Consider the following 13,096-nt stretch of genomic DNA (forward strand, 5'->3'; position numbering starts at 1 on the left):
ATCACTACAATATACATGTTTTACACACTCCTTTTGTTTAACTCCATACACTGGTACAGCACATGTGAGTGAACTCTGTGTCAAATACTGAGCTTCAGTAAAGATTCAAGTTTCAGTTAATTATATTTCCCATCACCTTAAATCTTCACTCAAAGACAAGAATCTTTTACAGTGTATAAATACGTATAGATGTATCATATGTAAGAGACAAATATTGTTCATTTAATTTGTTGGCATTACTAAATTTGGCTCAATGCTTACATATATGTGCAAAAAGCAAATGTACGAGCTGTATTGCTCATTACAGCAATATGATGCAACAAACACAGCAGTACTACTAATCCAAAATACTCAAAGCTTCATAGAACTGAAACAAACATTTATTTTTAGCTCCATTCTGCTGCTGATACATACTTTAGGTTTCTGAATATTAAACTTGTTGCTGCCTTTCATAGTGTGTAACTTGAAGGCCCTGAGTACTTTCTCCCACACTGAAAACACTGGAATGATAACATTATTTGAACATTACCTAATAAGACTGGTTCAGGACAGATAATTAGTTATGTTAAACTTTCCTAGCAGTCCTTCACAAACAGGGAACAGTCTGTCTATTCTCTCCATCTGTCAGCTGCTGCTGGCTCTTCCTCCTCCTCTTCCTCACACACTGCTGAGTTTGTCCTGGTGGATCATCAGGGGTGCAAAGCCTCACAGATGATGTGCAGCAGTGGGTCCCTCAGTCTGTCCTCACTCTGGACACTTGCAGTTGTCACACATGGAAATCAAATGTGTGATAAGCTGCAGGATTCAAACACAAGTGTAACTTATAAACACATGTTCATACTTTTATTCCACAATCAGAGAGAAAGAAACAGAGAGAGAGTGCAGGACAGACAGACAGGTGACAGTCTCAGGTGTACACACTGCTACAAAACAGCACAAGAGAAGGAGGATTTAGTGTTTGTGTTATTACGAGTGCTAAACAAGAAGAGTTCCCAGATGGTCCAGTGGACACATGTGTGACTCCTGTGATTAAAGCATCTTTCTTTCAGCTTAACGAGTGAACCGTCAGCTCGTTCAAACACACGTTAAAGTCCGTTTGGCTTGACACCACCGAACAGAGGCAGCAATATAACATAGCTAACATTAACAGTGCAGTGAATCCTGCTTGTGCCGTCATATTCAGGACTGCAAACCGAGCAGCATCACTGACTTTCAGCTTGTTGTGTTTGTGGATATATGACTGACTTTAATTATCCATAAAATCATCACATTCTCTGTAAGATTAAGGTCGACTATATATATATTTTGAAGTAGAGGCTTTAAAACCAAGTTAACGCTGAAAGTACAAACATCACTAATGTCACATAACTTTGCCGAAATGTGGCCAACAGTAATGTTTTAATGTTCATTCGTTATTAAACATTCGCACATAAGTGACATAATATTCAGTACTTACTTTTTACAGTTCACTCTTCGGCCGCTCCCTTCTGCCGTATTTTGCGGCAAAATTATCCACACCCACCGCCGCGCTATGGATCGTGGGATATATGGGACCACGAAGCGTGCACCAGACCACGCTTGATATTTGAGGAAATCGACGGCGCATTTGGAGTATGCATTTGAAGTGCACTTCGAATCCGGTCGTTAAGTGATGACGTGACGAATCCTACTTCCGGGCCTAAAGTAGTCTGCATTTAATATGGCTTTTGTGTTGTTAACATGTTTAATGTTTTGTATTTTCTGCACTTGGAGTAGAACTGGACTGTCACCGGCCTCAGGCTCTTCACCTTTTCAAAGACAAAGCAGTCATTTAGATAATATATTAGATATTGTTTACCTGTAAATGCACAAAGAGGATTTAGAAATGTAATTATTGTCAAGAGTGAACAAGCACTGATAGTGTAATCTACAGCTGTGGCCAAATGTTTACAGAATGAGAAGTGTTGTTTGTTTATTTACAAAGTTTGCTGTTTCAGTGATAGTTGTATATCATATCATATCACTTCAAACTGATTGGTTTATTGCTCTGTTAAGAAACATTCACAGTCATACTGACTTTTCTGATAATAATCTGAGAGAAAGTGCTGAACTCATCCTCTGAGCTGTTACAGGAACAGATGTTGGCAGATGTGTCAGTGACAGAGTTACAGTCAGAGAGGTCAGTGAGCAGGATTTCCGTCAGGATTCATGTCAGAGTTATTATAATGATGTCTGCTGGTTCACACTCACGGCTGCTTTGGACTGATTCCAGCTCAAAGAGCATCAACATGTTTTCATGTTTCCATCATGATGAGGAGCAGAAACTCTGAGGATTCTCCTGAACTCCTGACTACAGTAAGTCATCCCACAGCTTCTGCTTTATATTCTACATATTATTCAGTAAATAATAGATTATTAATGTTAAGTTAATCAAAGGTGGACAAAGTTCTCCAGAACAGCTGTACAGGAGGTCATGACCTTTGACTTTATTCATTAGACCAAGATTACCTCACTTCACTGAGACAGAGTGGACGTTTGTCTCTACACATGTACGTGTTCAGTTCCTTGTACTTTAACACATCTCTCACATTAGGCAATTGGTATGTCACGAAGTGTGTCTGTTGAAAGAAGAAGTAAAAGGGGAAATATTAGTACTTTGTTCCTCTGTTTGGTACAGAGTGGAGTTCTCCCACGGATGAACTTACATTTTTTCTTTTATCTTCGAATTGTTTACTTTAAAAAAAAAAATGCTTGTGTACTTAAGGAACCTTCAGTAGTTTCTTTTGGACCTACAGTGAAAGCAGATGGATTACACCAACCTCACACTTTTTATCTTTATATGGATTTTTGTTCCATCCTGATGATCAGGCGAGTGTTTGAGGATTTAATCTCTTAAGAACAACAGTAAGTGTTTGCTGTCTTTTTCTAAAATCATTTTCAGTCATTTAGGTAAAAGCTTCAGTTGTCATGGTTACAGCTCGGTTAACATTTTCTCACAAAAATGTCAAGTATCAAACGTCACTCCAACGCAACTCCCAGATCTGTTCTAACAGTCAGTGACTTTCAGCTTTATTTAAACCTTAATCTGTAATGTAACCTGTAATCTGATGTGTTCAGGTTTAAACTCAGGTTCAGTTATTGAGTGAAAACACCAACAGACTCAGACATTTAGAACAAACTAAGAGTCAGATCAGCAGAAACAGAGAACACGGACATGTCTGCTGTAACTGCGTCACTCTGCTCCATGCTGATGTTTGTCCTGTTCGTCACTTTTCATATTGATTCAGTTTTTCTGTTTGTGATGATGAAACGAGAATCAAACTGCCGTCAGAAACAAAACTTCTGCTTCAGCGACTGAAACACAAACTGTTCATTCATGACGACACATGAGAGCTTCTGATTTTGTTCTGTGGAGATCGTTCAACAACTGAACACTAAAACATTTTCACTTCGCCTCGTTTGTTGTGACGCACTTATTTCTGTGCATCCTCAGTCCAACCTACCAAACGTCTAACGCCACGTCCTCAAAGACACGGAAGAATTTGAACCGCAGCTTTAACTTTATTTAAACCTTAAATTTAATCTGATGTGTTCAGGTTTAAACTCAGGTTCAGTTACTGAGTGAAAATACCAACAGACTCAGACATTTAGAACAAACTAAGAGTCAGATCAGCAGAAACAGAGAACACGGACATGTCTGCTGTAACTGCGTCACTCTGCTCCACGCTGATGTTTGTCCTGTTCGTCTCTGCAGGTCAGATTTAACTGTTAGAAACTAAACTGAGTTTATTTCTGAGATAAAGAGTCTCAGTCTGGTTTACATGCTGATAATATTTCTCTAAGAATTAGTTTCTGATTCATTCAGTGTTGCGATCGACACAAAGCTGGGTGGAGTCTGTGTGTGTTGGTGCAGTTTGCAGCACAGAGACAAAGAAGTGTAATGTGTGTGTCAGTGTGATGTGTTGTAGTGTCAGGAGTCAGTATACAGCTACAAAGCTTTTTGTTCAGTGTATACAAACAGCTGTAGCTCCATAAAGGCAGCACAGTGTCTTATAATGAGAGGCTGCTTTCTCTCACACATTATGTTCACTTATTATCAGCACATGTTGTTGTTCTGTAGAAGCTAACATCTTGTAGTTTCTGACACTTTGCATGTTTAGCATGAGGCTAAAATTCTCCCTCAGTGCAGGAGCGGATCTAGAGAAATTTTCTTAGGGTGGCATGAGGGTGGCAAAGAAATCAAATGGGGTGGCAAAATCAAGGCTTTTTTTTTTCAAACACATATGCAGGTGGTTACATATGGTTAAAATGATTCAAATACATTAAGTATACATGTTTTTCATATAAATATAGTCTATAACTTAATTATTGTCTGTAGCCCACATAATTAAACACTTTAGTTACATAAAACATGTGAGTTTTGATGTTATGTACTTTATAGCCTGTATAATAAATAAATATGTAGCCCAATAAGTATAAAATCCAGAAAGCTACACAACATGGGGCGGTTCATTTACAAACACAAGTCTAACTTAAGTTTCACACTGTTTTTTGTTAGAAAACAATCACATTGTTACAGCTTAAATTACACAAAATGTCAGTAATCTGCACTGTGATGAACAAAAATTTTAACCTAATTTTTCATGATCTGTTGAATTAACCCACTGAGGTCTGAAATACAACCGGACATTTTTGACTAGTTTTGAGTTTACGTTTGTATTTCACCCTCAGATTGTTTCATTTTATTTTTCCCCTTGCCTTGTTTGGTATCTTTTCAGCTCAACTGAATTTAGTTGTTTTTTTCACTGACATACTGCATTAGTGTTACTGATCTGAAGTCACACAAAGAACTTAACACTAGAAGTCCCAGAGAAGAGCCATTTGGCTTTTCTACCTATAAAACCCACCGTCGAGCCAAATGGCTGGTAGGCTTTTAGCTAATATCCTTAATCACCTGTGAACAGCTGCTTTTGTTATGTAAATAAGGTGGGGCCATGCTGAACCACTTGGAGTGGTTAGTTTCCTGAGCCACAAGGAAACTTGTGTTTCAGTTTGCCTTAGGGAGAAATCAACACACATGGGTGTATTTCCTTTGTTGCTGAGATTTATTGATAAAACAGTACAAAAAAACAAAAATAAAAAAACAACCATTTGTACACATATTTACAAATAACAATAAAAAGTGAGTGAGTACATTTCAATCACTCACAATCCTGGCACTGCCATGGTATCTGTAGTCTGCATTTACCACATGTGTATCTGTAGCAGTGAACACATCGCACAGTGGCATGATTGTTCTTGCATTTGTGTTTGACCTGACACGTGGCTCTTTTCCAGGGCTAGGTGTGGAGGGTTGTGTCTGAAGCGACTGTTCTTTTCTTGCCTTCTTCCCAGCCATATGAGAGTTAGCCAACTCTCTTGCAAGCTCCACCAGGAAGTCCACCCGTCTTTCCTGCGTCCCGGTGCATGCTTGATACAGCACATGTGCATTCAGTGCTGCCATGTCAATCATGTTATAGAACACGGCAACTGGCCAGCGCCGTGTTCCTCTGCGGACCGTGTACTCCCGCACCATCTGGTCCATCACATCCACGCCACACTTTGTGGTGTTGTAAAGGGTGACAGTGTTTGGCTTCCTTTTGGTGGTGTTATCAGTCTGAACCACGCTGTGCATGCTGCTAAGAATATAGACTGTCTTCTTCCGTTTGGCCGCATACGCCGTCAGCGTGGCAGCAGAGGTTGAAAACACCTAAGAAATAACATAAATTGTTATTTCCATAGCACTTTTACACACAATGAAACACATAAACATAGAACCACAAAAGACCCGCAGCCTACCTGAGTGGTGAATTCATTGCGATCTGTGTATCTAGCGGATTGAGGAATTTCCCGGCGAATCTTGTTGACTGTGCCGAGGATGGTGGTTTTCCGTCTAAGAAGTTTTTGCGCAAGTGAAAGCGATGTGAAGAAATTGTCCGTGGTAACATTTCTGCCCTTGTCTAGGAATGGTTCCATCAGCCTCATCACTACATTTTCAGACAGTCTCTCCCCACTGGGACGATTGGGGTCCTTGCCAAGATATGGGAGGACATTGCAAATGTACTTGGATTTTAGGTCGCAGGCCACCCAAAACTTGATCCCAAACTTGTCAGGTTTACTTGCAATATACTGCAGGAAACAGCACCGAGTCTTTGATGGGAAGAGCTGTTCATCAACGGTGATATGTAGACCAGGGTTGTAGCACGTGATGCAGTTGGTGACAAATGATCCCCACACACTGGAAATTGCAGCGAACTTATCAGTCTTTGCTCGATCACTGCGGGTGGACCTGTCATCAAAGCGTAGGTGTTGCATGATGTCTTGGAAGCGGTTACGTGGCATAGTTCCAATGATCTGTGGGTTTCCCAGGTTTGCTGACCAGCAGTCACGTAGTGATGGAACCCTAGCAACCCCCCGCAAGATGACAATTGAAATAAATGCCATTAGTTCAGGGAGGTCCATGAACCAATGAACATCCTCCGTTTGCTGTGCATGTTGAATAGTCCATTCTTGAATGCTATGAAGCATGTCAAGAGTGATGAAACACAGGAAGCTCTGAAGGCGACTCAAGATACTTTTCCTGGCCTTAGCTGTTGGCTCTCCATCTGCAGCGTACGCCTCTATTGGGGTGAAAGGGAGACAGGTCCCCACCTGTTCTTCACGCCACACTGTGCCATCTTTCGCTGTCTCAGTCCCCAAACAAGCTCTCTTTTTAGGTTGAGAAGCAGTCTCCTCATCTGCAGTGTGAACAAATTCAAATTGTGAGCAATGGGAAGGTCAAACGAAATTGCAAATGCATGCATAGATACTAATTATAATTCCAGTATCTCCTCCTCTCTATCGGAATAATGTCCGAAATATCTTACTTACTACATCCACTTACTTGTTTGAAATGAAATAGGAAATGATATGAAATGAAACCTAACCTGAAGACTGATCAGACACCTCTGAGTCTGAATCCGGCTGAAGTTCTAGGTCTTCTCCATCCGAGTCACAAGGGTTGACTTCACTCAAGATCATTTCCAAGGCCTCCTCTCCAAGGAAAGAAAATGCAGAGAAGACTCACCACTCAGCAGGCCTTGGAAATGATCTTGAGTGAAGTCAACCCTTGTGACTCGGATGGAGAAGACCTAGAACTTCAGCCGGATTCAGACTCAGAGGTGTCTGATCAGTCTTCAGGTTAGGTTTCATTTCATATCATTTCCTATTTCATTTCAAACAAGTAAGTGAAAAATACTAAAAAAGCAGGGCAGGATTAGGGTTAGCTACTAACCCTAACTCTAGTTGTATCTTTTTATTTAGGAAGATATTTCATGTCATAGCATTTCCTATTTCATTTCAAACAAGTAAGTGGATGTAGTAAGTAAGATATTTCGGACATTATTCCGATAGAGAGGAGGAGATACTGGAATTATAATTAGTATCTATGCATGCATTTGCAATTTCGTTTGACCTTCCCATTGCTCACAATTTGAATTTGTTCACACTGCAGATGAGGAGACTGCTTCTCAACCTAAAAAGAGAGCTTGTTTGGGGACTGAGACAGCGAAAGATGGCACAGTGTGGCGTGAAGAACAGGTGGGGACCTGTCTCCCTTTCACCCCAATAGAGGCGTACGCTGCAGATGGAGAGCCAACAGCTAAGGCCAGGAAAAGTATCTTGAGTCGCCTTCAGAGCTTCCTGTGTTTCATCACTCTTGACATGCTTCATAGCATTCAAGAATGGACTATTCAACATGCACAGCAAACGGAGGATGTTCATTGGTTCATGGACCTCCCTGAACTAATGGCATTTATTTCAATTGTCATCTTGCGGGGGGTTGCTAGGGTTCCATCACTACGTGACTGCTGGTCAGCAAACCTGGGAAACCCACAGATCATTGGAACTATGCCACGTAACCGCTTCCAAGACATCATGCAACACCTACGCTTTGATGACAGGTCCACCCGCAGTGATCGAGCAAAGACTGATAAGTTCGCTGCAATTTCCAGTGTGTGGGGATCATTTGTCACCAACTGCATCACGTGCTACAACCCTGGTCTACATATCACCGTTGATGAACAGCTCTTCCCATCAAAGACTCGGTGCTGTTTCCTGCAGTATATTGCAAGTAAACCTGACAAGTTTGGGATCAAGTTTTGGGTGGCCTGCGACCTAAAATCCAAGTACATTTGCAATGTCCTCCCATATCTTGGCAAGGACCCCAATCGTCCCAGTGGGGAGAGACTGTCTGAAAATGTAGTGATGAGGCTGATGGAACCATTCCTAGACAAGGGCAGAAATGTTACCACGGACAATTTCTTCACATCGCTTTCACTTGCGCAAAAACTTCTTAGACGGAAAACCACCATCCTCGGCACAGTCAACAAGATTCGCCGGGAAATTCCTCAATCCGCTAGATACACAGATCGCAATGAATTCACCACTCAGGTAGGCTGCGGGTCTTTTGTGGTTCTATGTTTATGTGTTTCATTGTGTGTAAAAGTGCTATGGAAATAACAATTTATCTTATTTCTTAGGTGTTTTCAACCTCTGCTGCCACGCTGACGGCGTATGCGGCCAAACGGAAGAAGACAGTCTATATTCTTAGCAGCATGCACAGCGTGGTTCAGACTGATAACACCACCAAAAGGAAGCCAAACACTGTCACCCTTTACAACACCACAAAGTGTGGCGTGGATGTGATGGACCAGATGGTGCGGGAGTACACGGTCCGCAGAGGAACACGGCGCTGGCCAGTTGCCGTGTTCTATAACATGATTGACATGGCAGCACTGAATGCACATGTGCTGTATCAAGCATGCACCGGGACGCAGGAAAGACGGGTGGACTTCCTGGTGGAGCTTGCAAGAGAGTTGGCTAACTCTCATATGGCTGGGAAGAAGGCAAGAAAAGAACAGTCGCTTCAGACACAACCCTCCACACCTAGCCCTGGAAAAAGAGCCACGTGTCAGGTCAAACACAAATGCAAGAACAATCATGCCACTGTGCGATGTGTTCACTGCTACAGATACACATGTGGTACATGCAGACTACAGATACCATGGCAGTGCCAGGATTGTGAGTGATTGAAATGTACTCACTCACTTTTTATTATTATCTGTAAATATGTGTACAAATGGTTGTTTTTGTAGAAATTTTGTTTTGTTTTGTTTTTTTTGTACTGTTTTTATCAATAAATCTTTTGGAGATTTATTTTCCTGGATGATTGAGAATGCATCAAGACGAACACAAAATGAAGTTCACAGCTTTTAGCAGTTCCCCCTCCCCACACACAAACAAAGAGGCAGTTGGCTCAGGAATGATTCACACTCCCCCACTCCACTCCACAATTCTCAGGTAACGACCCAATTTACATATGAATTGATGCTAACAAACTAGCCAAGTTAGCTTCCACTTGGCTGACAGAGGGTTAGAAAAGCCTGGGACTTCTAGTGTTAAAATCCTAGTAGTATTTTTTTACTGTAAAAAAAACCACAGACATGTTGAGTAAATTTTTATAACTTGAAATGCAAATATAAAATGTACATTTTGTAAACATATACAACTATTTATCTAAAAATGCAGCCAATACACCTGCCGTTTTTTCATTTTGTACAACCATTTAAAAATATTACTAAAACTAAAATGAGAGAACAATCAGGTGTCGCAATAAGATGCCCCACAAATGATGTGTGCCAGTAAAAAAAAAGTTTGTCCACCAAAAGACAGAGGAGAACAGCACAGGGATAAACCTGCAGGCCTGACAGCAGGAGATGTATCACTCCGCTGGTTTTCTACTTAGTGACAGTGTTTACATTGCAAATGTGCCTTTGTGAGATTCATTAGTGCCCTCACTGACACACAAAACAAAACGTCTACACAACAGAACAACTACACAAGACAACACAACACACTAAGTATACACTCCACACTTAACATCACAAATCTCCCACATCTAAAAACTCTCTCTCTCTCTCGCTCTCTCTCTCTCTCTCTCCCTCCCTCTCTCACTCACTCGTATGGGCTCAAAATGTGGTCATAAATATTTTGTACTTGTAAATCAGGATTTGTATGTGTAAAAAGAATTTGTGTATGTGTAAAAAAGATTTGTGTGTGGACTTAGCCAAAACCCCCCCTGCAAGTCACAAGTACGAATTTTGACCCTATTTTTCTTCCTTTCATCTGATTGGTCAATGTCATGTCAATCACAAATGTAACAATCCAATCAGAGAACAGATGGGTTTGGCTGTCGGAGGGGCACTTTTTTTGAACTGCAGGTCTTTGAAGGGAATAAATGCCCTTTTACATGCCAACCCAGCGTTTTCCTTCATCACCATGAAGGAAAACAGTCTGTGGTCGTCTGAGTTTGGTGATTTTTGTGTCACAGGTCTACGTGTTTAATACAGCACTGCGGACCACGGGGGGGGGGGCAGTGTTTTGGAAATGACAGTCTTCATTACAAAGCTTTCTTCGTTATGAATTAGCATACATGTTTTTATTGAACATTTGAAGAACTAGCAAAAACAAAAGAAACTCTAGTAGTTGTAGTTTGTGTTAAACTAATCCTAAAGTAATAATGATATTTCTAACCACTGACATACCACAACTTTATCCTTTCAACAGCTGCTGAAAGTTAGCGGACCTAGCTGCTATCGGACATTTATATAGAGATCCTCCAGCTTCAAACTGTATTACCCTTCAAGGACCTGCAGTTCAAAAAGCGCCCCTCCGACAGCCAAACCCATCTGTTCTGTGATTGGATTGTTACATTTGTGATTGACATGACATTGACCAATCAGATGACAGGAAGAAAAATAGGGTCAAAATTCGTACTTGTAACTTGCAGGGTTCTTTTTGGCTAAGTCCACACACAAATCTTTTTTACACATACAGATCTTTTTTACGCACACACAAATCTTTTTTACACATACAAATTTTTTTTTAAGCACGCACAAATTCTTTTTACACACACAAATCTTTTGTATGCACACACAAATCTTTTTTTACACATACAAATCTTTTTTACACACACACAAATTCTTTTTACACATACAAATCTTTTTTACACACACACAAATTCTTTTTACACATACAAATCCTGATTTACAAGTACAAAATATTTATGACCACATTTTGAGCCCATACACTCGCTCTGTCTCGCTGCCGTTACCGTCACTCCCAAAACTCTCCCCTCTTCCTAAACAACCAAATCCCACGTGTTGACTTTTTTTAAAATTGGTTGACATGGTGCATTTTTCCACCGATAGGAAAGAGGTGGCTTTTTTTCCTTTCTTTACTGTTTTTGCGCTGTCCTTAGAAAACGCTTAAAACCCACGCACACAAAAACGTGACCACAGTATTTAGTAAAAAGCGTGGCTTATATATATTATCATAACTCTGGATTTACTGGCCTGTAATTAAAATTTAAAAACTTTGAAGTCCGAACTTTATCCAATATCTTTAATGTGGGCTGAAATAGAGACTCAGCGTGGCTGCAGCTTTTTTGCTATGTCAGCTTAAAATAGTCATGGGATTTGGAGGTGCAGCGTGTCTGTGGACCACAGAGGGTTAATAACACTCACCTTCCTTCCATTTCCAGAGTGTAACATCCAACCACCTGTGTAAAATCCGAAATTCCCATGGTGTTGTTCAAAATGTGCTCTGGCACAATCATAAGCATCGCTTGCTACTGAAAACAAGAAAAAAGCCGGTCCTGATATGGGCTGAACCATTTGTTAATGGTGGAGGGGGGAACACTATGCAATATATTCAGTTTTAGCATTTATATTCACTGTTGACTGTAACTATGCTCAAACTGTTAATGCTATCTTATTTTAATAAACAACACTGTCATATGCAAAACTGGGGTGGCAAGGGATCATTTTAGGGTGGCACTTGCCACCCCATGCCACCCTTCTAGATCCGCCCCTGCCTCAGTGGGTCACTGGTGACCTGCTGGATGTTCAGAGGTTCATTAAATCCAACATGACTAAAAACTCAAATGTCAAAGGAAATAAACAAAATATTTAAAGTCAGTCATTCTGATCATAATTGTACTTTGACCTTTAACCTCTCTGCTCTGTGTTGTTTCCTCTTTCAGACCAGAAAACCATCACAGCTGAGTCTGGACAGGACGTCACTCTGACATGTTGAGCTCCAAACAACAACATCAAAATTGTAGAGTGGAGCAGAGCTGAGCTGAGAGACAAATATGTGTTTTTGTACCGGGATGAGCAGTTTGTTCCAGACAACCAGCATCCATCTTTTAAGAACCGGGTGGATCTGCAGGACAGACAGATGAAGGATGGAGACGTGTCTTTGATTCTGAAGGATGTGACGATTAATGATGCTGGAACATACGAGTGTCGTGCCCAGAGAGAGGGAGACGGTATAAAGCTCATCAACACCACCTACCTTCATGTTGTTCCTCCAGGTGAGTGAGTAGAGTTGAGTGTGTGTGTGATCAGAGGTGAAGCTGCTTCCTGGTTGTTGATGTTTGTTTCTAAAGATGTTGTTGATGAGACTTTGTAGAAAGCAGCTGGTCTGAGTGATGTGATCAGAGTGCAGTAGATAATGTCTGACAGCAGTTTGAAGAGGAAATGGATTCTGTTCTGTTCTTCACTCATCACCTACCTGACAGCTGACACCTCACACCTGTTTCTCACCTGCAGGTCAGACAGGAGGACAAGAGAAGGATGAAGACAACAAAGATGGAGGGAAGAAAAATGGAGTAAAGAAGGAGGATTTACCTGTTGTATTGATGTGCTTCTTGTTGCTGCTGTTGTTGTTTTCTTGAGCTACAGAAAATATACAAAAGGCTCAGTATTCTGTTGGACATCAGCCTGTTTCAGGCGTCTCAGGGCTTCGTACAGATAACTGTGAGACTCCTGCTGCTATTTCAAACCGTTAGTGTTAACTTTCAGAATGTGGAAAAAAAGCGAGATTCAGCTTTAGTGTTCAAATACGTCCTGACTTTAGTTTCAGGTAACACTTTGTAATAACCATTATTAATAAATGATGAATTGCTATTTAACCTTCGGTGTATCATATTTACACTTAAGCAATAAAATTAGAATTTATAGGCAACAACCATTAA

General features: G+C 40.8%; 1 protein-coding gene across 1 annotated transcript; it reads right to left on the minus strand.

Moving 5' to 3' along the window:
- Positions 1 to 4,576: 4,576 nt before the first annotated feature.
- LOC109196619 (uncharacterized) lies at positions 4,577 to 6,842 on the minus strand. Its single transcript, XM_025905188.1, has 3 exons — positions 5,818 to 6,842; positions 5,295 to 5,728; positions 4,577 to 4,589 (listed from the first exon to the last, which is right to left on the minus strand). The coding sequence occupies exons 1-3, from the start codon at positions 6,544 to 6,546 to the stop codon at positions 4,577 to 4,579; spliced, it is 1,176 nt and encodes a 391-aa protein (XP_025760973.1). The 5' UTR covers positions 6,547 to 6,842.
- Between the last annotated feature and the right edge of the window lie 6,254 nt (positions 6,843 to 13,096).

This window comes from Oreochromis niloticus, linkage group LG3 (genome assembly GCF_001858045.2).
Source record: "Oreochromis niloticus isolate F11D_XX linkage group LG3, O_niloticus_UMD_NMBU, whole genome shotgun sequence".
NCBI lineage: Eukaryota > Metazoa > Chordata > Actinopteri > Cichliformes > Cichlidae > Oreochromis > Oreochromis niloticus.

What these genes read in the sequence shown, in the direction of transcription:
- LOC109196619 (XM_025905188.1), bottom strand. Translation starts at nt 6,546, where the DNA reads ATGCTTCATAGCATTCAAGAATGGACTATTCAACATGCACAGCAAACG. An exon ending in GCAATGAATTCACCACTCAG is followed by an intron (nt 5,729 to 5,817) that starts GTAGGCTGCGGG and finishes GTTATTTCTTAG; the next exon opens with GTGTTTTCAACCTCTGCTGC.